This window comes from Carya illinoinensis, chromosome 9 (genome assembly GCF_018687715.1).
Source record: "Carya illinoinensis cultivar Pawnee chromosome 9, C.illinoinensisPawnee_v1, whole genome shotgun sequence".
Taxonomy (NCBI): Eukaryota; Viridiplantae; Streptophyta; class Magnoliopsida; order Fagales; family Juglandaceae; genus Carya; species Carya illinoinensis.
Window position 1 is genome coordinate 43,083,283 of NC_056760.1, and position 27,963 is coordinate 43,111,245.

Consider the following 27,963-nt stretch of genomic DNA (forward strand, 5'->3'; position numbering starts at 1 on the left):
AATTCATCAAAATTAAGCCGTTAACCTCTGTCTCTCTCTCTGTTTTTTTCAACAAAAACGGTGGCCCTTTGTTTTAGACCAGACAACTCTGATCCGTAGAATTTTTACAGGTCTTCTATAGCTGTCAGGCGCCGCAGCTATGATACTACGTTGCTCTTCTGTAGTTGTCAGGCGCCGCATAACTATGACACTACTTTGCTCTTCTGTAGATGTCAGGCACCGCAGCTATGATACTACATTGCTCTTGTCTGTTGTAGAGAAATACTTCACAAGAGATAAGTCGTCATAATTTTCTCTATAAAAGAATTATTCAGTTCATCTTCTTTCGCATATCATCTTCTTCACTTTTCTGAAATTAGTCTGCATTCTTACTCTGCAATCTCTTTCTGCTTTCTCACTTTGCAATGGCTCAGCAATCTTCTCATTACCACTACATGAGGTATTCTGCACCTCATTCACCAGTTGTTTCTGCTTCTTCTGTAGGTGCTATTATGCAATCTAATAATGATCTGACTAATAAGTCAGATAATGAACTTATCTACGAGCTTGTGAGTCTCGGTACCCGATACTCATCAGCCATTGTCGCATATTCTCAGCAACTACAATCCAGGACTGGTGGGGTTGACAAACTCCACGAGAATATTGCTATCCTTCAGCGGCTTCTTATGGAGTCCAACATGAAGATGGAAGCACTAAAGCGAGATAACAGAGATTTAAAATCTTTGCTTAAATCTTCTTTTCGAGTGGCTACTCCTTTAGATAGGAAAGACATGCAGATTTTTGAAGAGTAAGAGCGTTTAAAGATTGAGGCGAAAAGCCTCAAATTTCTGTAATTTTGCTTCGACATAATAAAATAATACTTCACAAATATTCATATTTGTATTTCTATCTTCTGTTAGATCTTCTATGTGTTCCATTTTATTTTTCCTTTAATAATGCACAATTTCTTACAAAACCGTAATATGAATCTGAAATACTAATTGTATTTAAGAGATGGTATTTTAGATCTAATAATTTTATTCATCTCCTCCATGAATGTTCTCTAAATTCCAATTGAAACTTGTCATTTTACAAATTTTTTAGTTACAATTCACTTGTAAAATCTTTGCTTGTTATTTGGAAAAATTCCAGTGGATCAAGATATCAACAATCATGACAGTGTTGCTGCTCTCCTGTTAAACATGTTGATTCACATGAATAACCTCAGTTGCTTCAGTATACTGAATGAGATGTACTTATTTCTTTTGTTCTTTATTTTAGGACATTTTGAACTTTTGCCATTTATTGTAGTAATAACATAATTAAAGATGAACTGATGACTACTGCATAATATGCATGGAATTCTACCTGCAGTGTTCTAAAATGAAGTAATTTGCTATGTTATATGTAATCAACACATTTCCTAATCAATTTGTGCTATTATCTGCTTCTACAAATTATTGATATGCTTTAGTGTTCCCAGAAGAGCAAAAGCACATAGTGAAACAGCTTCTGAATTTCAGGTCAGTGATGGAGAATCCCTCATTTCTCATTAACTTCTAACCGACACTTACTTATCAAATGACACCTAGACAGAAAAATAAATCCATAACTCATTTTGTTGTTTATATCTGTGTAGTGTAATATTTTGTTGTTTATATGTTTATTATGAAGAGGAAGAAAATTGTTAAAATATAGATGAAATTCTGTCTATTTATAGCTAAATTGAAAAATTTTTAAATTGTTACACTTAAGAAAAATATCGACTGGGCACACTTGCATCGCACGTGCTGCTTTACTAGTATATAAAGACATCTTTATGCAAGAATTGAAAGCAAACACCTAACAAAACTTTGGAGAAAGAGATCAGAGAATCAAATTATCTTTAAGACCACCAAACTGAAGACATGAGAGAATTATCGAGAGACAACGAGTTGTTGACTCATCGTTTTTAAAGATCATATATAGCAACTTAGTCAAGCAGAAACCTGCATGGTCTCTCTATATATATATATTATAATAATTTTCATTCACAGTAGCTGAAATGACACCACAATTCATCAATTCTAGACGAGCAGGTAACATTTATTGGCATTTACATGGAGCTAGCGCTTCACATCCTCGACATTACGTAGTCCATGGAATCTACAGTGAAATCTGCAACCAAAAGATAGAAATTGTATATTTTAGCTAGAGGACTTGTGGAAATGATATCAGTTATCAAATGCATGCCTGTCACCAAAATTGGTTGGAAATTACAAGTGGTCACTAATTTTTTTCGTCTTAATTAAGAAGGAAAGACTACCAACCTGCATCTTCCTTGGTGAAGCAGAGAGGAGGTGTGATTCTAAACACATTTCCGTAGAATCCCCCCTTTCCGATCAATACTCCCAATTCTGCAATGGCAAAATTAGATTCCCATTAAAAGCTAGAGGTAAGGTTTAAGGTTATGTCAGACGAAAAAAATACGGACCTTTCATCTGGTCCATCACATGCAGAGTTTCAGCTTTGGCAGGAGTTTTCTCTTGATGATCAGTGACAAGTTCAACTCCAAGCATTAGTCCTCTTCCCCTCACATCTCCTATAACTGCAGCAAGCAATATGGTAAAACAAAAAAGATTACGGACTAGACTCTTATACAAAGATTGAAATTCCTAGACGCAAAAGCTTAAGGATGACGGTTTACTTTCATATTTATTCTTCATTGCCATTAGTCTATCTTTCAAGTAAGACCCCACAAGAAGTGCATTCTCCTGAAGATTTTCTTTCTCAATCACTCTCAAAACTGCAAGTCCTGCAGCAGTACATACTGGATTCCCACCAAAGGTGTTGAAGTAACTGCGGCGAGTCAAGACTTCTGCAATCTTAGCCGTGGTTACCACTGCCCCAAGGGGAATGCCATTTCCAATGCTCTGCAGATACCAGAGAAGAAAATCTTTAGAGATTAACGAGAAATTGTTTTTAAAGAATTGTGTACCAGCTCGAGGAGATATAAATGTCTTCGTGATTGAAGTGGACGATCGTGAATCTACCTAGTGAGATTTTCAGAACAATCTGTAGAAATACACCCATTTTTGAAGGGGAGCTCAACGCTTTAAGCAACTCAGAGCAGTTCATAACTTTCGGGACTGCCGAATCAACCACTTGCATGGTGGCCCTTTCCTTAACACTTGATTTACGAAGGGAAATCGGGACCGGAGTATTCATTTGCCTCCATTTCCCCCTTTTTATTTGAATTTCTTCAATAATTGAATGAGTTTCTTGTTGGGGGCACCCCAATCTGATTACAATAGTAATATCTATATATGATTTGGTTATAAAAAATAAAAAATCATGCTAGTAAGGATAATTATAACCCACCCCATATGCTATTTGACCAAAAAATAGGTGAAGGATTTGATCAATGCAAGTCATTAATGCAATACTAGCAAACTGCCTAGAAACGTACTTCAACATATATAATAAGCAGGTTTTATGAACAAAAGATGAGCATGCATCTGTACCAGATAGAAGGTATCAAACCTCAAAAATTTCCTAACATGGCAAGCTGACTTCTATAATGCTACTGTGCCTGAGAATTTTTATGGACATCTCCAGAACCCAGAAAAATAATAATTAAAGAGAGCAAAAGAAAGAATAGAAAATGAACCTTTGCCATTGTCACTATGTCAGGCACGACACCTTGGGACTCAAAGCCCCAAAAGTGACTCCCTGTTCGAGCGAACCCTGATTGAACCTCATCAGCAATACAGATGCCTCCTGCGTTCCTAATACTTCCATAAACAGCCGGCAAGTATCCAGGGGCCAATTCTACAATTCCCCCCACACCCTGTTGTACACACAAACAAGGTTAAGGAGATCATGTATAAAGTGCATACGAGAGAATGAACAATTCAAGGTAGGTGACGTACCTGAATTGTTTCAGATATAAAGGCAGCAACATTGCCAGAAGTTCCAAAGTCGATAAGATCTTGGACATCTTTTGCGTACTTTTCACCATCTGAGCCAAAAACACCTCTATACGGATCTGGATTCAAGGCATGATGAACTCCACTCTGTTGACCAAAGAGATAAATGTCTGATGGTTAAGTTCTGATATGTGCATCGGATGGTTAAATTAAATTGCATCTTCTTAATACCAAAACTTGAAATTATTTGATCTAGAAAAGGATACTCTCAAGGACGACCTCAATTGAGAGAGAAACTATGAAGTGAGTTCTAATAATTTATTTTTGTCGGTATGGTATAAATTTAAGGCCGACTTCATATATCTATCTCTCTCTTAGTTCAGACCATTAAATTCGGATAAGAACTTGAGATAGTTCATACTAGAACTTGGACAGACATTGATTTAGTACGTACCACATTCAAAGAACTAAAGGCTTATAAATTGCATGTCTTAGTTCAATTGTAAGAGCATAATTCATCATTGATTTAAGCTAAATCAAGCACGTTGTCGGAATGGTACAACAACGATAAAGTTGACAATTTCACCATCGCTAGAATGCTTGGTTCAATAGCTGTGACTGTCCAATGAAATTAATTAAGTTTTAGCTACCATTGTTATTAACGCCAAATGGGACTAAAAAATTGGCCATAATATGCCTAGTACTCATTCCCCACGATGTGACCTCTTCACAATCTACCAAACAATTGAATTAACTATATAATAACTCAAGATCATCCTCCCCCTTCCAAAATTCTGTCCTTTCGAGTAGAATCACGGTCATGGGTACTGAGGAACAGAGTGGACGATGACTCATATGAAAATGAACGCCAATTGATTTTTGGTTGGACTTTTCCCGAAAGAAAATATAATATTTTCTGCATTTTTGTTAGCTAGTAAGTAGAAGAAAACACCTGTAACATGTTGCACAGATTATATGCCATCGTGTCCATTTTGATACAGATATTCAAGTGAAATCTAATATATAATTTAAAGATGTCATATATCCAGCGATACGAAACGATTATCAACTGTATATATTTTTTAGAAGATGTCATATGTCCACACTTGAATTAAGAAAAATGTCAACTTTTGATGGTATGTACTTCAATAAGAGAAAAATATCAATTTTCGATAGTTTAAAGATGTGTCGGTTTTGATGGTTTGATGTATTAATTTTGATAGTATAGAATACATATACTTAAAAATCTTAATTTATACCTCGAGGGAGTAAAGTGTAATTTTCTTTTGATTTAGATTTTTTGACATTTTTTTATGCCACAAACAATATTAATCAGACAGAAATGATTTGTGCAGTCGGGAAATGCAGTCGGCGTACAGTCGGCTGTAAAAAAAAAAATTAATACAGGACCTACATGAAAAAAAAAATTATTTTTATAACTTTTTATAATTCATGCAGGTCCCCTGAATATAAAATAATTTTTTTATAATTTGAAGGCTAAACGATTGAGATTGTGATCTGACCGCCCAGCGTAAACCCAGCAAAACGAGATGCATATGTGTAGGACCATAGATTATTCATTCAGGAATTTTTACCTGCACGACATTATATTTCCAAATGCTCTGTCCGGTGGCCCCCATCGTCGCGGCTGCGTTTCCATGATACCCATTTCTCAAAGATATTATATCTTGGCACCCTGTGTACAACCTGGACATCATAATAGCCAACTCGTTCGCTTCCGTCCCAGAATTCGTAAGGAACACCACCTATATACCAACAAAGATGGTTGCAAAATTCTTCAAGAAAATCAAACACTTCTTTTGTTTTTGTTCTGATTCTTCTTAAGAAACATATTATAAATTTAATTTTAAAACCTACATATACATGCATGATACTATCAAACTTTCTACAGATAGATCAAAGATAAAATATCTTATATATATATATATATATATGAATCATATAGCTGCAGCCTATTTTCTTAATTTCTTTCCGTTTCAATTAATTAAAGTCGGTGGTTTTGATCAATGCTTATATATGTACTACTTATGTACTTTTGAGTGAAAATTTAGGCACCTTGAGGTCGCCAGGCAACTTGGAGGCGAGGGCCTCCGCGAAATCGGCGATGGCGGAGTTGAGGTAGAGGACGGTGGAGTGCTGCAAGCGCTTGGTTTGTTTGACGATGGCGTCCACCACATCGGGGTGGCAGTGCCCGCAACACACTGTTGCAATCCCACCGAAAGCGTCCACGTATCTCCTCCCTTCGTCGTCGAACAGGTACTGCATCTTCCCATCTACGACGTTCAACTATGATCACATCCACCCCGAAAAAACAGAGGAAAAAAATCAATTCCATTCTCATGGCCCCACTTTGGCAAATCATATCATGTAATTTTATTCAAGTGTATATCTATGTGTGTGTATATATATTATATATGTATGTATGTAGAAATCAATTCCCGAAAGAACGGCAATCGAGCATATGATTTTTGTCCATAAGATGAGGTGCTGCGCGGCGCGGACTCACGGGTTTCTTGTAGGAGTGGAGCAATGAAGGGCTGAGATAGTCCTTCCGCTTCGCCAAGATCTCGTCGACCGAGGGACCGTTGTACGGCGGAGGAGAGTAATCGAAGGAGGGCATTTTCGGAACCGAGACGTTATCCTCTTGGAGAGAGGCCTCCTTCTGAGCTAACCGAGAAAGAGAAAAGCAGCGTTGCGCTATCGCAGAATTTCTTGCGGCGGATAGTACGGCTCTCCCTCCCTGCATTTTCGGTTTTGGTGGGTTTGCTCTTCTCTGCTACGTTTTTCTATATATCTTCTATATATATATACGCGCCTGTATTCTAAAAGTAAAAACGTTTCTTCTCTAACGAGTAGCGAGTTTTGGTTATGGGGCTTCGAGGAAGAAGATTCCGAGAATGCAGAGTCCGTGGTGAAGCTAAATTTAAGCGAAGCCGGAAAGTTATATATAGAGGGGATCAGGGCCGTAGGAGGAACGTACTTCGTACGGGTGCTGACGTGTCTCGGGTCACATTTTGAAAAATAAAAAATAAAAAATAAAAAACGCAAATGGGGAAATATGTTAGTCACAATTTTATAAAAATAAATTTATAAATTTATTAAATTTAAGTTAAGGTTTCATTTTATTATAAAATACATCTAATATATTATATAAATTTATATTAATTTATAAATAGAAATAATAGTTATAGTCATGAGTACGTAATCGCCATGTAATCATTTTGAAAAAAATGAATACATATGAGACCAACATAAAAAGAATTAATTTTTTAATAATAGATCTCACAATTCTTCAAAATGACTGTATATTATTTGCACACTTTATGACTGTATATAACTTACTAATTTGTAAATTTACTCTTAAGAATATTTTTTTTTAATGACTCTATCACTTTTATAATTTATAATGTCTTCTAAATTTTTAAAGTTTAGTTTACTTTAAAAGGAGTACATTGACATTTTATTTGATGCTATCTTATAAGCTTTGTAATTATCTTCTTTCACATCAACTCTTTTATTTGTTAATTTTTTTTAAATAATGATAAAAAAAAAATGATAGTTGAAAGGTTTAGAGGTATCATAACACCAGAAAAATATCAATTTAAAAAGCATATTACAGAATTAATTACATCAATAAACATGAAAAGAGTATAAACTAATATATGTTGGAAGTAAGATATAGATAATATAGAGTGAGTGACCATGTATAAAATACACCTGCCAGCTTGTTGCCTTCACAGAAAAATGCCAAAGGGAACAGTCAAGTGTGTGAATAGAGTAATCACTGATTCACCTCTTCCCATAAAATCACATGATGAGTGAGGTTTTAGCTCATTGCTTTCTTTAGAGTAATGGAGTACAAATATATTTGAGAAATGATATTTGCAGTCGTGGTTATGTAAGTAGCGTGCAGTCGTTTTGAAAAAAATGAATTAATATGGAACCCACATGAAAAAAAAAAACTAACTTTTTAATCGTGGACTCCACTTTTTTTCAAAACGATTGCGCGACGTTTACAATTTCACGACTATTGTCGGATATATTTTAATTGGCCAACTTTGTTAGCTTTTCTTTTCATATAAATTAATGCAAATGCCAAGTAAGGATATCATCACTTATTGACGATTGAGGCTGAAATTCTAAAATACTTGCTCAATAAAAGGTGTGAAAGGCAATATTCATGTTGTTGCCGTGCCTGATCAATGTTTTGTTTGTGGTCTTATGAAGTCATGTATAATTGGCTATTTTTTAGGAAAGAATAATTTAAACGTGCAAACAAGAAAAGCTCAAAAGTGGTAAATATGATTAGGATGGTCGAGTCTTGAGCTGAATTAATAATAAAATAAGTATATATAGACGGAAAATACTTTAATTACAAATGAATTATATAAAAACATATATATTTTTATTATAAAGTAAATTTAATGGATTTCACAAAAATATGTAAATTTATTTTATATAATCTTTTTATTTTTATAATATATAATTTCTTTATTTCTATAACAGTTCTTTAAATAGATAGTACCCCAGGAAAGAACAGTAGTGTGTGTGACTCCCAAGTGGTCATACTCATTGCTTTTTTGCGAAATGGGGTAAGTATGGGTCTCCATTAATTTTTTGGCTTTTTCCACAAGGGAGATTAGCCAACAACTGAAGAAGCCTAAGCATAAAAGTTGAGAACTAAGCAACCTTTTTTGTATCACTTCAAAGGTGGGGTTTCAAGCTGAGATAAATTGAAGCGGCCAAGCAAAGTTTGTTTCTGCTGGTTAAATTCTAGCCATAAATTGTTCAAAAAACTATAAACAAATAACGTGCAATATGATTAAGGATAACCACTGCAATAATGCAACGAAACAATATATATTCGATAAGATAATCATATATATAAATTTATAATGACTCAGATTGAATTGAAATCTACCATAAAATAAAATAAAATAAGCCACAAAACATGAATACCACCTTCTACATCGTGAGTCAATCAGACGTCATTGCCATGGAGGATTCCACGTTCTTCTCTCTCTTGATTTTGTAGCAAATTTTAAAGGTTTTTTCCCCTCCCACTAGCGTCTACCTGAAGACATCAATTATGACTAGAAACGAAACCTATAACATATGCAATTTTAAGGAGTTTTATTATTTTAAGTCGTATCAACTAGTAAAAGACAATGAATTTGTTTAGTTAAGTACTTTAATAAAACTTGAAGATTGTGTTCATAAATATTAAACAATTCGATTGCGTTTTGGATTCTGAATTGATCTAAGATGATCTAAGTTGATATGTTTAATAATATTTTGTGAGTTTCATTGAGGTGCATTTGAATATAAATAGGTTGAGATATATGTTTAAATGTATGAAAATGATAGAGATCCCGATAATGGGTCTCGACAATATTTTTATTTTTTATTTAGTAATTAGAAAGTATTTTTTTTTTAATAATTTTTTGATTTAAAAAAAATGTTTAATATGATTAAAAAAATACATGAAAAAAAAAGAAAGGAAATACACATGTAAGAAGAATTTCTTGGCAAGAATTTTCGGTGACTGTAATGCCACCCTTAAATGTATGAAATATGTTGAGATGAGTTTAATTTTCTTATAAAAAATTAAAAATATAGTAAATTTCATCAATAATTAATCTGAAATGGATTGAGATCACATTAACAACCAAACATAGCCTTCTCTTTACTGTTTTGTTTTTTTTTTCTCTATACATAGTTTATTAAAATTTATAATAAAAAAAATATTGCATTGAGAAAACTCCACAATCAGCTTATAAACAATTTTTTTGTTTTTGATATCCGTGGCTGTTCGGCTAGCTTATAAACAATTAAAAATTCACAATTGTTCCTTATACAACTAGGAATCAACGTTAACAGAAGCACCTTTTTCGTCAAAATAGTTTTATTACATTAAGTTATTTTTGTATATTCATTGCACACTTAACTGATGTGATTGGTTAAAATAATTATTTTATATTAAAAAAAGTGATGCAACCAATCATATTAATAGAGTGCACAAAAGTGACTGTACATAAAATAGATGGTAAAAAAACTCCAACGTTACCTTAGCATATGAACATCTAAACTGGACATATATATTATTAGTCATTCTACTCATCATCTTTATACCACTTAATTTTTTATTTATTTGATTTTTTTTGTTTTATTCTTACTAAATTAAAAGATTTTTTTTATTTTTTTTAAACTTATCATCTATATATTATATATTTAGTTAAAAAAAATCATGTATAATATATGACGAAAGAATAATGAGTAAAATTTTTCATATATTATAACATTTATTGCCATTTGTATAATTTTCGGACAACCTCAATAAATATCCTAGGATCCACTTTCTTTGTCTATCTTTCTCCCGCATAAGATTCTCAAGTTCTTATCTTGATCATCGTCCTTATCATCTCCACCAATGCAAACGTAGATGGCAATCAATCAATGGTCAGCAAACGTGTTCTAGCTACCTATGATATGATGACTCATTTTATATTTATATAGTAACTATCTTTTATATAGTAACTATCTTCGTAATCTAAACAATATCATTCCCGGATGGTAATAAACTTACTACTTTATCATTATCTATTTATTACTTATAAAAAATTTGATTTTTTTTTCTTATCATTTTTCTTTTTTAAGTATTTTTTTAACATCCTTAATCACTAAGAAAACATTAAAAAAATATAATTTTATTAATAATCACTTCCTTAATCATTAAATAAAATAAAAAATTAAAAAAAAATCAAATACTAAAAAAGTAATAAATGGATAGTAGGATGGTTGTAACTCTTTATCATTTTCCATCCTTCCCACGGTGCACTTCACTTGTTTTGATGGCTTATCCTGTTTTCTGACATGGCAACAATATAAATATGTTGAGTTAAGGTGATACCATAAATAACGGGCTACAAGAAACACATCCAAGTGAGTGAGCCAGACAATTTCGAAAGTATCAGAGAACTCATCATAAATTAAACCACATAAACCACGTATCAGGCTCACACGAAACCAATCAAACAGTTGCGGCACCAACCGAAGCATCAAGAGATTAACGCAACATAGACAAGTGAAATAGGACATGAACAAAAATGACAACAGAATTTAGAAATAGAATAAGAAATATTCTCTTCATTCTAATACATCATATTGGTATCCACTTATGTGTAATTTAAAACAATTTGGACTAAAATTGGTTCTAGCAATCAGTTTAAGATAAACAAAATAATGACAAGAGTGGCCCTTGATAGATGGAAAATCAACAAATTATGAGCTGTATCGCGGGTCTATAAACTTTTTGAACAAAACAGAGTAAAATGTCAAAATATAATCCGGCAAATTTTTGACGTATCATGAAGACTACGTTTTTGTCTATTGGGTCCATCCTCATTCCTCTGGTTACCGCCCACCATCGCGGTCATGGCTAACAACCCTGCTGCCCACACATGTAAAAGATATTTAGTTTATTCCAGTATTATTTTCTTTCCAAGGAGTATAAGTTATATGGATTCCCACGAGCTACTTTAAGTCCATTCTACTGGGATGTGCAATATTTTGCATTTCCCATTTTATAAATTTGTTAGTAATTAATGCAGATATCCACAGTCGGGATTTCAAGTTTGAGAAAATTTTCCTTGGCAATAGAGGAGCTGGAGATTTTCTCATCGGATATGGTAGCTTATGGATCAAATTATCATTACTTTTCTGCGATTAATCTCCCGGTCCTGGATCAATCATCTGTGTCTCGTGAATGCATAGTGCAGCTCTATACAAGCATTGTATCTTATCCTAAATAAAGTTCATAATTTGGAAAGTGAAAGCAGATGGTTCCATTCCACACGAATAAATACACGACAAGCCTAACAAAACATAATCACTTCAATAGGTCCAAATCTTAATCAAGCGTATAAGACAAATTTTGCTGGGCTGTGCTGCTGAATTATCTTACAAAGATAGAATGCAAATCAAGCGAAAGGCTGACCTGTAGTATAGATTGAAAGGTTTCTCAAAACTGTCTGAAGGTAAGGTTGAGACGGCCGGGACGAAGACGAGTTTCTTCCAGCAAGGCCTTTGGAGCCGACTTTGGTATGATGGATGACACACCATGAAATATATGTCTAGATTTACCACCAAAAAACAAAACATCTCCTGATTCCAGAAAAATTCTTTCTGCATTGTCCACATTCCTCTGATCTCCATACAGGAATTCTGCAGAATCGCCCAAGGATAAGGAGACAACTGGCAATCCCTTACGGAGACTCTCTCTGCTTTCATCACGATCCTAATTTAAATAGATATGTATTATATTCAAAATGAGTATGTATAACTTCTTTAAACAATTTACAACAAGAAGTATAAAGCTCATCATGGTACTTTTTTTTCTCTCTTATCGTTCCTAACAAAAAGTGGATGTGTAGAAGTATATATAGATGCTTATCTCCTCAAACTTTTTATGCTTGTATATCATACAACTTGTTGATGTCTTGCAAAAAATGCTAGATTGTACAACCACATTTTCCAAGCTACTGACATCAGAAAGTAAACCGCATGTATTTTTTTATATAATGGGACAGTCTAACATGGTAGTGCAGCACTGACCTGGTGGAGCCCAAGTCTCCCACTGGTAGTATAAAAGTTGACGATGCATATATCAGGAGATGTTAGAGGGAGTATGTCTTCCACATTGCTAACATGGTATTGTTTCTTAACAAGGGCATGTGCATCTTGAATTGCTCTCTTAACCAACAGGCTAAATTCACGTGGAATGCAAGGTGGCTCAATACCATCAACAGGCCGAGTGTCATCATATTTTCTTGACATGGGATCCCAGTTCATACCAAGACACATCATCTGCAGATGAAGTTTTGCTCCATTTTGGTAACCCGGCTGGTAGAATCTCCCTGGGCCAATACCAAGATAGCGACATTTCTTTACAATTTCAACCTGAAACAATAAGTGGTACATTGTACAACTACTCAAGCTTACGGGATTTTGGAATACCCAGCTTGCTTTTTTAAAAGAAACTCAGAAGGCACACATGCTAGCTAATTGGCATGCCAGCTTATAGCAACAAAGAACATTAACTTTAGCTACATTGTATTTATGTGTAGACTCGATTTATTTGACAAGTATTTGAAACATTCAAAAACACTAATACCCAATTTAAGGCATGGCAGTAAGAACAACCTGTTCTTTATGGGTGATGTACTGTTTTAGTAGAACCATCCCAGGCCGCAGTACTCTTTGTTTTGCCCCTTCCATTTCAGTGTGCCCCATTTCATTCAAAGAGCCTGTGGATATGTTAGCAGATCTCCTGTTTCCATATAGGCATATATCATATGGCTTGGCCTTAGGAAAACCATGGGAATAACTCGTACCGCCTCCATATTTTGAATTGCCTCGTCCATGTTGAATTCTTCCGCCATGAGCAGGCTTTTGCTTCTTCCCAGACCCAAACCGCTTCCATCTAAAATCTGTATCCTATGTAGATGAGTGATTGAAAAACTATTATGCCTACGGATAACTACAGCTTAAAAATAGAGCAACAAATGAACATCATAATTAGGTTTACCAATTCCATTATATTATACGACACCAAGGCAGTCAACTCGTGTTAAATTTTCAAATGTGACAGAATCTAAGCGAGCAATAACAATAAAAAAATAATAATTAATACAATATCGTTGAGCCTAAATTCATAAGCTGCTTTCAAGACCTACAAATGTTTCTTCTCTTCCATCTTTTGCAGATTCAACTAAACAATATATTCAATTCCTTGAGCTCCTCTTTGAGGTTACATACAGTATAGGATTAAACCAACCTAGTTTACAAGAAAAATCATACAAGTTCATTTGAAATTGAATTCCACATTTGTTTCTGGTTAAGAAGACGAAAACTTACGGGGTCATAAGGAGGAGTCGCAGAACTGATCGAATCTTTTCCGCGAGAACACTTCACTCCGCTGTTTCCCCAATTCGAGTCGTTTCCCAGTGATGAGAACCGCAGGAAAACATGGCTGGAACCATACCTCCATGGAGGATAGAGACGATGGTACCTCCATGACAGGGTGGAGGTTCGACGGAGAAGCATCCTCTACAATGCGACCCCGTTTTCAGCACACAAACCGACCATGAGGATCAGGGATTCAGGATCGCGCGCTTCCTGCTTATCAGGCTTTATTGCTACGTGTAAAATGGTGATTTTCCTTTTTAGAATAATTACAGGTACAAAATTCATTTACAAATTATTTTACAAGTCAGTCCATATTATTCAATATAATCTTGTTACTTTATATAAAATAAATTTTAATTTTATAAAAGGACTCTCTATTTTATATATAGAAATGAAAGATAATTGTAAAGAAGATTATAAATTAATATTTTCATTCCTTTTAGACGGTTTTTTTTTTTTTTAAATTTTTGCAAAGTAATAAACAATATATTCGTAATTCATCTGTATTAATACTGTGATTTAATGAGATTAACATCTATTTCTTTTTGAGTTATAGAAAATCTTATTCTAATTTCTTTGTATCCATCTCAACATCCTCTCTTTCAATTGCTTTAACAAGTTCTTTTCCTTTCATATTATATCCACTGATCCTCTTTCAATTGTTTTGATCAAAAGCTTTCCTTTTCCATCTTATTTTTCCGTTGCAGTATAAATTTTGCCCCCATTTCTCAAATTTTTTAAGTAAAGGTTCTCTTTTTTTATATGATTTTTGTTAATGTCGTGTTATATACATCTTTAGACCGGGTTCCAACAACTCGGGTCTTGGTCCTTGTACCTACAAATTTAAGAAAACACATAAGGAGAGAGGCCTTGGTGGAGGCTAGGGAGTCTACGATGTTTAAGTTATTATATTTCTTTAATAATTTGTGCGAGAGCTTAGCCAAATCAGATGGAGTTCTTTATACTTGGGGGTCAACTTTTATACTAGGTTTTTGGGAAAGGACAACCTATACCTTGCCTCAGCTCGCTCATGTCACTTCAACTGTTTACCTAGTCAGAATCCTTTAATGCGGCTTGACTCCCTGACTACACTTTAACTCGCGGATGATCATTGATAAGCCTCTCCATGCCCATTATCAGAAGATCGAAGGTCCATCGCATCTCTCACCCACTTGCCTGTACAGGTTTCCGAGGGCTATGTGTCATTGGGGAGTGTCAGGGCAGTGAGTCCCATCTGTCCCTACCGTCCGTCTTTCCCATATGAGTGTTGCTTCATGAGTTGGTTTTACTCATGGGCCAAGTACTCTGTAGAGGTCCAGTGACTCCTTTTAGAGGAGAGTTGTCGGGCCTGATTGAGCTCTCTCCCCTTTCCCCTGAGGTCCCTTATGGGCTTGCTATATGGACCAACATGGGGAAAAAAAAAGTCCTTTTACAGTTTGATGGGAATTCATTATTGTCTTGTTTTTCTTGTTCTTATTTTTCTATAGTCACATACGTTGAACTCTCCTACCTTCAAAATAGACGGTTATTACTTTTCCCGGCTCTACCACACGTCAAGCCTAGGTTCTTGGTTATACTTGCATGGCTTTTTTGTCATTTAATGGTTTCAGGCGACAGTTCCTCTCCCGATTTTAGTGGCACGTCCTCTGATAGTTGGATTTGGCACTTGATTGCTTTTATCTAATTCTCTTAGCATTTCTTAGCATTGATGGTGTCAGGTGGCTCTTTCTCCCCATGTCACATTGCACAGTACACGCCATAGGATTTGTGCTCGTCTTGCTAGCCTCGTGGGGCATGTGTGTGTTCCCATGATTTGGGATACTAACTGTCACTAGGCCAATTTAAATCCCACTTGATCGTCGTTTGGAGCATCCTTTGTTTTCTCATTCTTTCTTAGATTCCTTTGTGCTTCCCTTCATTATCTTTGAATCCTCATTGTGTGTATCTTGCCTTTCCTTCTTCCACCTTTACATTCTCATGGCTCCCAAGAACCTTTCATGCCCTGCTCTTAAAAGCTCCAAGCATGTTAAACCTTTTGGTTCCTCACTAACTATCGGGGGCCTAGACCTTCATGAGGTCTTTATTGAGTCACAAAGGTTTGATTGGTTCTCCTGGAAGTTGGTGATGACTCCTGGCAAGTTAGAGTCATTGAAGTCAAACTTCAAGGTGCCTGACATCATTGAGTTTGAGGTGTTGTCCCTCAATGAAGGCGCCATAGATTATGCCTCGAATGTGGCTTTGTACCATAGCATGTTTTCTAGTGGCCTTAAGTTGCATTTTTATCGTCCAGTTTGGGATGTGTTGGATTACCTTCATTTGGCACCTACTTAACTCCACCCAAATGTATGGAGGATCTTGGTGTCCTGTGCGCCATTTGGCGGCATAACTATCCCGTTCACGCCATCTAGGGAGTTGTTGGCGAAGACAAAAGCTTCAAACCCTTGGTAACTTCTGAGGAAGTGAGACGGATTGAGGTCGTTCACTCCCGGGTGAAAGCTCACCCAAACGACATTTACTCCAAGGCCTTGTTGGATGAGGGTAGCCTTTGGTGATACTTGCCTTCCCCGGCCAACATATGTTTCGCTGATTGGACCATACCTATGCAGGCGACCATTCCCCAAATCCGTAGGCATTCCCATAGTTTGCCGGTATAGGGGAAAGGGAAGAAGCCCATGAAGGAATCTCCTACCAAAAGCAGTTATGACTCGGAGCCCTTGCCTCCCCTGGGGCAGCCTTTTGTTCTTGTGCTCGTTCAGCAGCAAAAGCCATCATCAGAGAGGGGATAGAAGATTGTATCGTCTCTTAACACTGCGTCTTCTTCTTCTTCTCCTCCAGGAAAGGAGGGCGGTGTTGATTCCCTTTGGTAGGTTCGAGCTGACCCTTCAATGGTCGATGTTACACAGCCTAGAGGGGCTCTCCCAATTACTTCAAAAATTTCTTCTTTGACCTTGTCGGGCAATGCAGGGATTGTGGAATTCTCGCCTGAAGAGGAGTTGCTCTCCTTGCGGTTCCTTTACCCTTGTCTGATGAGCATCTTGCCAAGGGTGATGATTTTCTTGATCGGGTTTCTATCTTGGAGTCTCCCATTACTTATTCTCCTGAAGTTGAGGTTGTCTAGACCAAATCCATTTTAGAGGGTAGTGGAGGTGACAACGTTGTGTCAGGGAAGGAAATAGCGAGGGAAATTTTATGGGCTATGGAGGTTCTGGTGGATGTACCTGAGGCTGAGGTCACGGCGGTGTCAATGGAGGTCAACAAAATTTCGGCTGATGTTGCCGACACCTGGGCTCCATTTCCCTTCGCTTACACCATCTTAGCCTTGGCGTTGGCGGAAGTTGGAGCTAGGGTCAGGGTTGGCAAGGTCTCGACTACTATGGTGGACGTTGGGGCATCATTGTCCTTCACTGACACTCTCGGCGGGGCTGGTGCCAAGGCGGGGATGAGAGTGGTGAGGGAGCTTTCTTCACTTCTAGCCCTATGCGTTCGCAGCTGGTGAGGTTCCAGTAGTTTCCACGGGCCTAAGGGTCGGGGAGGATATTAAGCTTGATGTGGAAGGTAAAGGTGAAGGTCGAGGAGACCCATTCCTGGCAGAGTTTGCTGGGGGCACTGAAGCATTGGGGGGGGGGGGTGATGGCGCCCTAGTCGAGAATACTTTTGAGGATAGGGGATATGCTGCTTCGAGGTTGGCGGTAGGCGGGGCCTGTTCTGACCTTGTCTAAGAAATGGATTGAAGATCAGGGGGTTCTTTTCTGGGGTTGGCTATCAACTCATTACATTCCACTTTAAGTTTTCTCAGCATATTTTCCTTTGGTACTGACTTAAAACCTTTCATTGCAGGGTGTGGAGTGGTTGGTGGCCTTTATCGTGGATGACCGGGAGGGGCTGGAAGGTGAGAACTGAGCACTCCAATCTTTGGCGCAATTAACCTTGTGTCATGCTAAGGAAGAAAGGGAGAGAAAAAAGGAGTTAAAGGAAACCCTTGTCAAGGTGCAATTTAGTTTGCGTTTGGATGTTGAGCTGAGTTCTTTGTGAATAGTTGTGAGTTGAGATAGTTGAATGATTTTGGTGGGATCCACTTAAGATGAGTTTAAGTATGTTTGGATGTTAAAATGAGTTTAAATATTTATGAGAAGTTGTAAAAGAAGTGGGTCCTACCATTATTTTGTATTGTGTAATTTGACTAGAGCTGACCAACATATTCTCAATTGACTCACCTAATACAGCAAAAAAGTAATGATTCATGTGCACTGCAACCCCCAAGGCCTAGAAAACAATTGCATCATCCGAAATAGCAAAGAGCCACCATCCTTTTTTCTTTTCATGAATAAAGTAGCCATTATCGACTACCAGAGGCATTAACTTTCTTTTTCACCATGCAAACATATTCACAATTTCCTTTTCTTTCTAGTTTTTCCTACTTTTTCTTTAATTTTTTTTATCCATTTCCTTTCATTTGTTTTTTCATATTACTATTTCATTATTTTCCACACTTTTACTTCATATAATATATTATTTCTTATTTATTATTTGAGTTAAATGAGTAACACCAAGTATCATTATCTTTCCTAATTTTTATTTGATTATATAAAATATAATTTGTTTTTTTAAAATTATTTAAAAATAAAAAATTAATAAAGAATATCACTTTATTATTTAAATGAGTCAATGCATGTAAAAACTAATTTTTCACTACATTTTGTATGTAAATTTTTTTCAACAAAAATAATTAAAAAAGATTACAACACTATGCTAGCAATTGGGTTTTTCCTTATTGCCTAGTAGTATGCACCCGCATAAGTAGTACAATAGCATCTCTAGTTACAACCATTGCCTGTGCCGATGCAATCAACATGTCAGGAACATGAGATTGTTCATTGATGTTCTGATCCACATTCATTTCTGGATAATCATCGGGATTGCTAAATACCAGAAATGTTTGATCATTAGGCGTAACAGTCCAAATGAAATTATGTATCGTATAACATGCGATAATAAGATAACGTCGTCGAGTTGGACAGTATTCAGACATGTTTTTTAAAAGTTGGAAACGCCTTTTCAACACATCGAAAGTTTGTTCAATGACATTCCGAAAGGATGAATGCCGATAATTAAATAGATTTTTATATCTTTGGAAGGTATGATTTCCATGACGTTCAGATTTGTGGTACCTCATCCTTGGATAAGGTGACATATATCCCTCCATGCAAGAGAATGCAGAATCTATCAAATAATAATAACCTAAGAATTCAGTAGAATAGTAATCTTTTTATAAATATTGTATATAAAATTACCGTAAAAATTTTAGGTACAAATTAAATAATGTGTAGAAATTACTGTCTTCAGGCCATGGAAAATTATTTTTCGGACGCCTTAACGCATCAATTAAAACGCGAGCATCATGGGTTGTACCCTCCCACCCGGTGTATATGAATGTGAATTTCATATTAAAATCACACATACACAAGACATTCTAAGCAAGTTGGTGATACCGATTTAAATATGTGTTAGTTACGGAACTCGGCACAGTTGTGTCAATCATGACCCCATCCATTGTACCATTACATTTCTACAGATTTTGTTTTAAATTTGTATAAATTCCAAAATCGTGTATTAGAAACATTACGACATTTGTAAAGTACATTTTAATCTACGAAAGTAGATAATGTAAGAAAAATTTATCTCGAATCATGGATAATATCTGGAATTTCCTTCAATATAAGACATCACCCCCATCGTCTAACTTGGTTTAATCACATGATGCGCAAGGCGACATAATGCAGGCATTATTGCATACACATGTCGATTCACGGTTTCAATCGAATGTTGAAATAGATTAGCTGAATTTTGTTGAACCACACTATGTCCGGTGGTGTAGTGATTGAGCTGAAATATTGCATGTTTTAGCTATTTAAAACCAATGTATTTTAAATTCTTTGTCACACTATTAGTGGTTTTAGATGGAAAAATGGTTAATAAGCATAAATACGAATTGTGATTTTTAATTGATTGATATCATGTTTATGCTCAATTTTATAACTATAATTTAATTGGAAAATATTTCCTCACAAATATAATATATTTTTGATAATCTATTTTTTTAATTTATTTTTGAGTGTTATTTTTATTTACTTATTTTCAGCTCAAATAAAATTCACATGGATCCAGTTGGAACTTTTGATCAAAAGTGCATATTATTTGAGAGGAACGAAGAGAAGAAATGAAGAAGTGTACTTGGGCAGCTAAAAATAAAGACAAAGACTTTTGGTGGTGACTTTTTTACTTGGCTGTTCATAGATGCATGCGGTGAAGCAAATGATTTGCGGTGGACAAATACATGCAATGTAAAAGTCAAGAACAGATTTGGCAAAAGAAGAAGTGAAGGACATAGAAGAAAATAGAACAGATTTGGCAATTAAATACATGCGGTTATTTAATTGGTTTTGATGGTTGGTGCAGCTAAAGGGGATTGATTGGGGTGGAACGAGAGACGTCTACGTCTCTTGGAGGCTTTCGGCTATTTATTACCAAGAGAGGTGGGCGGAAGGTTGGAGGGCATTGAAGCATCGAATTGAGGCAGCTATATATATATATATATATATATATATTGCTGGACGGAGAAGGTAAGGGGTGAAAAAGAAGAGCCGTGCCTGACTTGTACCTGACTTGTAGAGAGGGAGACCTGTAGGGAGTGAAAGGAAGTGCCATGCCGTGCTTAAATTGCATTGAATAGAGTTGTCGTGCTTAGATGAAGTTACGGAAACAAGTCTATAAAAAGGGGACGTGTGAGTGAAAGAGAGGAGGGAGATGTGTTGTGCAGGAAATTTGCAGGGGAGTCAGTTGGTGGGGAGTTTCCAAAAATAGAGAGGGTGAGAAGAGAGGGTGAGAAGAGAGGGGTACGTGTAGAGGGTTGAGAGGGAGACGTGCTTGAGTTAGCTGGACGTGAGGGAAATTATTTTACTGGGTAGCTTTAATTCTCTTGCAGGAAGGGAATTAGCTGGAGTAATTTAATTGGCTGAGGTTTATTTTGGTTGATTGTAGAGGGAAGAAGAGAGGAGGCTCGGTCAGCTGGGATTAGTGTAAACTTTTGCAGGAACTCGATCGGTGCCACAGGTACTTAGGGAGTGAGCTGTGCTTGATTGATTAAAAGAGAGAGTCAGTTGTTTTATTTTGCTGGGAGGAGAGTCGGTCAGTGCTTGGAGTTGATAGAGGTGTCGGTGGGTGCTTGAGTTTATTTTTCTTGAAGAGAAGTCAATGGAGAGAGGGAGTTGAAGTGGAGTTTTCGTCTAATCTATTGGTTTCATTTCTATTTTCTACAGTTCAATGATGGCGTGGATTTAATTCTCTCGGCATCAATTGGATTCCAAATTTTGATATTTCTAAATTGTTGCTTAGTATTTCTTATGTTTTATTTTAGTTTTCTAATGAAGAATATTTATGTGATTTTTATAGTACTTGTAATGAATATGTTTGGCTAAATTTTCATACTAAGGTTAGAGGTGAAGTTTAATGATTTAAATATTATTTTCAGATCCACGTAAAATTTATTCTGTGAGCTTGATCGATTGAATGATTTTATTATTAGATATTTTGATTATCTATATATTTATCTTGATTCATTGTGATTTTCGAATACAGTGAATGCTTGAGAAATCTCTGTGATATTCAAATAGATTTGTGAATATTTTAATCATCATCGTTCACGCTTAATCATAAGTGACTATTTTTTCTTGATCTTAAATGCTAAATCTTCCAATTAAATGGAATCATTATTCTAATTTAATTGAAGTAGATCGATCGGAAACAATATCATAAATTATTAGACGGATCCTCGAAACCTTAGTCTTTCTTTATATCAATTCATTTTATCATTGTAGTTTGAAAGATTTATTTTATAAATCTTTATCTTTATATTCGATTGTACGTTTCTTTTAGTAATTTCGTTTTATTGTCTGAATTTATTTTCTTTATCACAAAAGTCAATCCCTGTGAATTCGATCCTGTAAGATACTACAATACCTGTATACTTGCAGGTAAAACTGCACTAAATTTTTGGTTCATTAATTTGAGTCAAGGTTTAGGCGCAACAAGTTTTTGGCGCCGTTGCCGGGGATTGCAATGTGTGATAATTTAAAAAAAAAATATTTAGAAATCTTTTGCTAATTGTTTTTCATATTCTTTTTGCAGGTACAATTTTTACGGAAAAGAGAGCATGTAACATTGCTTCCATATTCATACCATTTGGTAATCTCATTCAAAAAAAAAAAATATTTCTTTTACTTTCTTGCTTGTTTTGCATTTTGTTTATTTTGTTGTTTTTTAGTCTTTGAATGTGCTTGATCCTCTATGATGAATGATCTCGTAGCAACGTGATCAAACGGGTAGATTGAGAAGAGAGGAAATTGTTTTAAAAGAATTGGTTGATACTTTGTCAAGTGATTCTAAAAATTCTCATTCTAATACCATGGCTGACAATCATAGTATTCATGATGAACAAGAAAATGAAGAGGCACAAAATAATCCGCCAATGAGAACTTTACGCGAATATTTGCAGCCTACAAGGACAAGTACTCCATCTTGAATGATTTTTCCTACGAATATGGAAAATTTTGATTTAAAACCGGGAGTAATCCAATTACTTCCCAAGTTTCATGGCTTAGACTCAGAAAGTCCTTATTTGCATCTGAAAGAATTTGAAGAAGTTTGTGCAACTTTACAAACCCAAACTATCAATGATGATATTGTTAGATTAAAGTTGTTCCATTCTTTTTGAAAGAAAAAGCTAAAAATTGGTTGAACTCCTTGAGACCAAGATCTATTGGCACATGGCAAGAAATGCAAAGAGAATTTCTGAAAAAGTTTTTTCCTACTCATAGGACCAACACTCTTCGCAGAAATATTATGGATTTTTCTCAAAAGGAAAATGAAACTTTTTTTCAGTGTTGGGAATATTTTAAAAAATTGTTGCTAACTTGCCCACATCATGGATATGAGACTTGGCGCACCATTAGTTTTTTCTATGAAGGTTTAACATCTCAAATGCATCAGTTTGTAGAAATGATGTGTAACGGTGATTTTTTAAATAAAGATCCTGATGACGCTTGGGACTATTTTGACCAGTTAGCTGAAAATGCCCAATCTTGAGATAACACAGATCGTTCTGATCGGTCAAATAAGCCCAAACACAGTGCCATGTCTCAAGAAGGTATGAATGTTCTTAAAGGAAATGATGATGTGAATGCTAGGATAGCAAGTCTGACAAGAAAAGTCTAAACCATGGAACTTAGAAAGGTAAATTCGGCTAAGGCCATTGAAAAAGAAGAAAAAAATTGTGGCATTTGTGAGATTAGTGGACACCTAACTCAGGATTGTCCAACAATCCCTGCTTTTAAAGAGGTGTTGCACGAACAAGCAAATGTCATGAATTCTTATAGGAGACCATTTTCTTCCCCTTATTCGGAAACATATAATTTTGGACGGAAAAATCACCCCAATTTTAGTTGGAGGAATGAGTCCAATTCAAATCAAAATCCTCAAGGGCCATCTTTTTCTACTTCTTATGTGCCTCCACATAAGAAAACCCTTGAGGAGACATTATAGACTTTTATGTAGGGACAAGCCAATATCAACACTCAGACAATGCAGGCCATTACTAAGATGAGAAGTTCTATTAGCGACTTGACCTCTGCATTACATGCTCAAGAAAAGGGTAAGTTTCCTGCTCAACCTGAGCCGAATCCTAAAGGTAAATTTGAGGTAAGAAATTCAAATCTTTCTGATTCAAAATTTGAACATGCCAAGTCCATCACCACTCTACGCAGTGGAAAAATAATTGATAAGAGTATTTCAATAACGAAAGTTGATGAGATCAACAACTTTTTAAATTCCAAGAGTGATGGTGAACTTGAGAAGGTTGAATTAGATATGCCTGTGAAAGCTTCAATACCTGTCCCATTTCTCCAAAGGTTGCAATATTCTCACAAGTTGGTTCAAAATGCTGATATTCTTGAAATTTTCAAACAAGTAAAAATCAACATTCCTTTGTTAGATGCAATCAAACAAATTCCATCGTATGCTAAATTTTTGAAAGATTTGTGCACAGTGAAGCGTACGATGAAGGTGCAGAAGAAGGCTTTCCTCACTGAACAGGTAAGCGCCATCCTCCAGAACAATTATCCACCAAAGTACAAAGACCCGGGTTGTCCAACAATTTCCTGCGTGATTGGAAATTTTAAAATTGAAAAAGCTTTACTTGACCTCGGAGCTAGTGTTAACCTCTTACCCTATTCGGTATATGAGCAGTTGGGTCTTGGTGAGCTTAAACCCACCAAGGTAACACTCCAACTTGCTGACCGATCAATTAAAATACCGAGAGGGATAGTTGAGGATGTGCTAGTTCAAGTAGGCAAATTTTATTTTCCCAGTGGATTTCATTGTTTTGGACACAGAACCTGTCTTTGATGTTTGTACTCAAATTCCTATAATTTTGGGTAGGCCGTTCCTTGCGACCTCAAATGCTTTAATAGATTGTAGGAGTGGTGTGATGATAATTTCTTTTGGCAACATGACTTTGGAGTTGAATATTTTCAATATTTCTAAACAACCTGGCGATGATGATGATGTGCATGAAGTAAATCTAATCCAAACTCTTGTTTAAAATAAATTTGATTTGTCAAGTTTTTCTGACCCCCTTGAAGCTTGTTTGGTTCATGGTACAAATTTTGATGATGATTCTGTGCTTGCATCTATGAATTTTTTGCTAGAATCTACTCCTATAATGGACATTGATAAATGGCGAACACGTTTTGAGGAATTACTACCTCATGATATCGTGTCTCTTCCTTCAAGTGTACAAATACCAAAACTCGACTTGAAACCTCTACCTGCTGATCTCAAATATGTATTTTTAGGTCAAGCAGAGACATTACCAATGGTCATTTCATTAAAACTGGATGAAATTCAGGAGAGCAAATTGATTGGTGTTCTCATTGAACACAAAGAGGCAATAGGATGAACCATAGCTGATATCAAAGGTACCAGTCCTTTGATTTGTACCCATATGATTTATCTAGAGGATAATTCTAAACCCTTTAGAGAGATGCAGCGTAGACTGAAGCCCAACATGAAAGAGATTGTCAGAGCAGAGGTGTTAAAACTTTTGGATGTAGGGATCATTTACCCTATTTCTGACAGCAAATGGGTTAGTCCCATGCAGGTGGTACCCAAGAAATATGGTGTGACTGTAGTTAAGAATGTTGATAATGAATTGATCCCAACTAGAGTTACTACTGGTTGGCGTATGTGCATTGACTACAGAAAACTGAATTCTGTCATCAGAAATGATCATTTTCCCCTACCATTCATGGATCAAATCATTGAATGTGTAGCGGGTCATAAATTCTATTGCTTCCTAGATGGTTATTCTGGATATAACCAAATTGAGATTGCTCCTGAAGATAAAAAAAAGACCACTTTTACATGTCCATTTGGTACCTTTGCATATCGAAGGATGCCATTTGGACTTTGTAATGCTCCTGCTACATTTCAACGATGCATGATGAGCATATTCAGTGACATGGTAGAGCGTTTCGTTGAAATATTCATGGATGATTTTTCTATTTTTGGTGATTCATTTGATGAATGTTTGACTCATTTGGAAAGAGTGCTGATTAGATGTAAAGAAAAGAACTTGATTTTAAACTGGGAGAAGTGTCATTTTATGGTCACTCAAGGGATTGTTCTTGGTCACATTGTTTCTTCTCAAGGTTTTGAAGTGGACAAGGCCAAAATTGAATTAATTTCTAAATTGTCCATCCCAAAGAACATCAGGCATATCAGATCTTTTCTAGGTCATGCAGGTTTTTACAGGAGGTTCATTAAAGGCTTCAGCACAATTTCTAGACCTTTGTGCAATTTATTGTCAAAGAAAATTTTTTTTGTGTGGACTGATGATTGTGAGTTAGCTTTTACAAAGCTAAAAGGTATGTTGATTTCAGCCCCAATTATGCGATCACCTGATTGGAATTTACCATTTGAGATTATGTGTGATGCTAGTGATTATGCTGTTGGAGTTGTGTTGGGCCAACGTAAGGACAAAAAGCCTTGTGTTATTTATTATGCAAGTAGAACTTTAAACAGTGCTCAAATGAATTATTCAACAACTGAAAAAGAGCTACTTGCAGTAATTTTTGCACTTGACAAATTTCGCTCTTATTTGATTGGATCTCAAATTGTTATTTTTACTGATCATGCTACATTAAAGTACCTGTTAGCGAAAAAAGATGCAAAGCCCAGGTTGCTTAGATGGATTCTTTTGTTGTAAGAATTTAATTTGATAATCAAGGATAAAAAGGGAGTTGAGAATGTTGTTGCTGATCATCTGTCTAGACTTGTTCTTTCAGATTCCATAGAGACATTTCCTATTAAAGACACATTTCCAGATGAGCAAATTTTTGGTATATCTCAAGTGCCATGGTACGCTGACATTGCTAATTTTCTTGCTACAGGTGAAATTCCTCATATTTGGACTCAACAAGATAAGAGGAAATTTTTTGTGGAGGTAAGAAAATTCTTTTGGGATGATCCATATCTGTTCAAATATTGCCAAGATCAAATAATTAGACGATGTGTTCCCAATAACGAATTTCAAAGTGTGATAGCTTTTTGTCACTCTGGGATATGTGGTGGCCATTTTTCTGGAAAGAAAACTGCTTTTAAAATTTTGCAATGTGGTTTCTATTAGCCTACCATTTTCAAGGACACCCATGAATTTTGTAAAACTTGTGAGTGTTGTCAAAAGTTGGGAGGGATTACCCGCCGGAGTATGATGCCATTACATCCAATTTTGGTTCTTGAAATATTTGATTGTTGGGGCATCGACTTCATGGGACCCTTCCCAGTTTCTTTTGGCAATCTCTATATTTTGGTAGCTGTGGATTATGTGTCCAAATGGATTAAGGCTGTTCCATGCAAAAACAATGACCATAAAGTGGTACTGAAATTTTTGAAAGAAAATATTTTATCAAGGTTTGAAATACCTCGAGCCATTATCAGTGATGGGGGAAAACTTTTTTGTAATAAGCCTTTTGAGGCTTTAATGCGAAAATATGGTATTACTCATAAGGTTGCTACCCTTATCATCCACAAATAAGTGGCCAAGTTGAGGTATTTAATCGGGAGATCAAATTTTTTTTAGAAAAGACGGTTAACCCAAGTCGCAAAAATTGGTCTTTACGACTAACCGATGCACTTTGGGCATACTGTACTGCTTTTAAAACTCCAATTGGTATGTCCCCATATCGACTCATTTTTGGAAAGGCATGTCACTTACCTGTGGAATTGGAACACAAAACTTATTGGGCAATCAAGCAATTTAATTTTGATATGGATAAAGCTTGCTCTCTTTGTAATTTTCAGCTTAATGAGTTAGAGGAAATCAGGAATGAAGCTTACGAAAACTCTCGCATTGCCAAGGAGAGAATGAAAATTTTTCATGCCAAAAATATTTTTCGAAAGTCTTTTGAGCCTTCACAAAAAGTTTTGTTGTATAATTCAAGGCTCCATTTGTTTTTTGGCAAGCTTTAATCCCGATGGATTGGCCCCTTTATTGTAAAAGCTGTTTATCCTTTTGGGGCCATTGAGATAAAAAATCTAGAAAATGGTAATATTTTTAAAGTTAATGGACAAAGGTTGAAACCATTTTTGGATGATTTTACTCCAGAGGTTGAGTCCACTACTCTGGAGGATCCTGCTTATCAGAATTAATTTCTGATTCTTCATTGTATATATCGTATTTGCTTGTTTTGTTTTTTTCTTTCTTTTGCTTTTTGTGTTTGTTAACTTTGACAAAAATCTACTCCTTTTGTGCGCTCGAGTATCTCAGGTGACTTCTTTCCTTTATGTTTAATCATTTTCGTCTTAATATATGTTATGCAGTGTTTATCTTGCTCCAATTCATGCCTCTATAGCATACATCATCGAACATTCAATTGCTAAACATTGAAGACAATGTCACATTTAGTTGGGGGGAGGGTTTTCTGTTGAAAATTTATTAGTACCTAAAAAATTAAAAAAAAAATGAAAAATTAAAAAA

At 35.7% G+C, this 27,963-nt stretch overlaps 2 protein-coding genes, 1 non-coding gene and 1 pseudogene across 5 annotated transcripts; 1 reads left to right on the forward strand and 3 right to left on the reverse strand.

Moving 5' to 3' along the window:
* Positions 1-1,831: 1,831 nt before the first annotated feature.
* Positions 1,832-6,831, reverse strand: LOC122275744 (alanine--glyoxylate aminotransferase 2 homolog 3, mitochondrial-like). Its single transcript, XM_043084956.1, has 9 exons — positions 6,415-6,831; positions 5,964-6,194; positions 5,483-5,653; positions 3,891-4,034; positions 3,629-3,808; positions 2,666-2,891; positions 2,453-2,566; positions 2,289-2,375; positions 1,832-2,136 (listed from the first exon to the last, which is right to left on the reverse strand). The coding sequence occupies exons 1-9, from the start codon at positions 6,652-6,654 to the stop codon at positions 2,093-2,095; spliced, it is 1,437 nt and encodes a 478-aa protein (XP_042940890.1). The 5' UTR covers positions 6,655-6,831; the 3' UTR covers positions 1,832-2,092.
* A 3,809-nt stretch (positions 6,832-10,640) lies between these two features.
* Positions 10,641-14,093, reverse strand: LOC122275745 (alpha-ketoglutarate-dependent dioxygenase abh1-like). 3 transcript variants are annotated; one of them, XM_043084959.1, is made up of 5 exons: positions 13,824-14,093; positions 13,110-13,403; positions 12,522-12,866; positions 11,905-12,204; positions 10,641-10,776 (listed from the first exon to the last, which is right to left on the reverse strand). In XM_043084959.1, exons 1-4 carry the CDS (start codon positions 14,010-14,012, stop codon positions 11,929-11,931), a joined length of 1,104 nt encoding a protein of 367 aa, XP_042940893.1. In that variant the 5' UTR covers positions 14,013-14,093; the 3' UTR covers positions 10,641-10,776; positions 11,905-11,928. The 3 variants fall into 3 exon arrangements, with proteins under 3 accessions (XP_042940893.1, XP_042940892.1, XP_042940894.1); XM_043084958.1 differs by lacking the exon at positions 10,641-10,776 and adding an exon at positions 11,006-11,355; XM_043084960.1 differs by lacking the exon at positions 10,641-10,776 and adding an exon at positions 11,006-11,358.
* An 8,664-nt stretch (positions 14,094-22,757) lies between these two features.
* On the reverse strand, positions 22,758-22,861 carry LOC122277889. The gene has a single exon (XR_006229198.1). It is a non-coding gene; the product is annotated as a small nucleolar RNA R71 (small nucleolar RNA).
* Positions 22,862-23,870: 1,009 nt separating this feature from the next.
* Positions 23,871-27,539, forward strand: LOC122275746 (annotated as a pseudogene).
* The last annotated feature ends 424 nt before the right edge of the window (positions 27,540-27,963 follow it).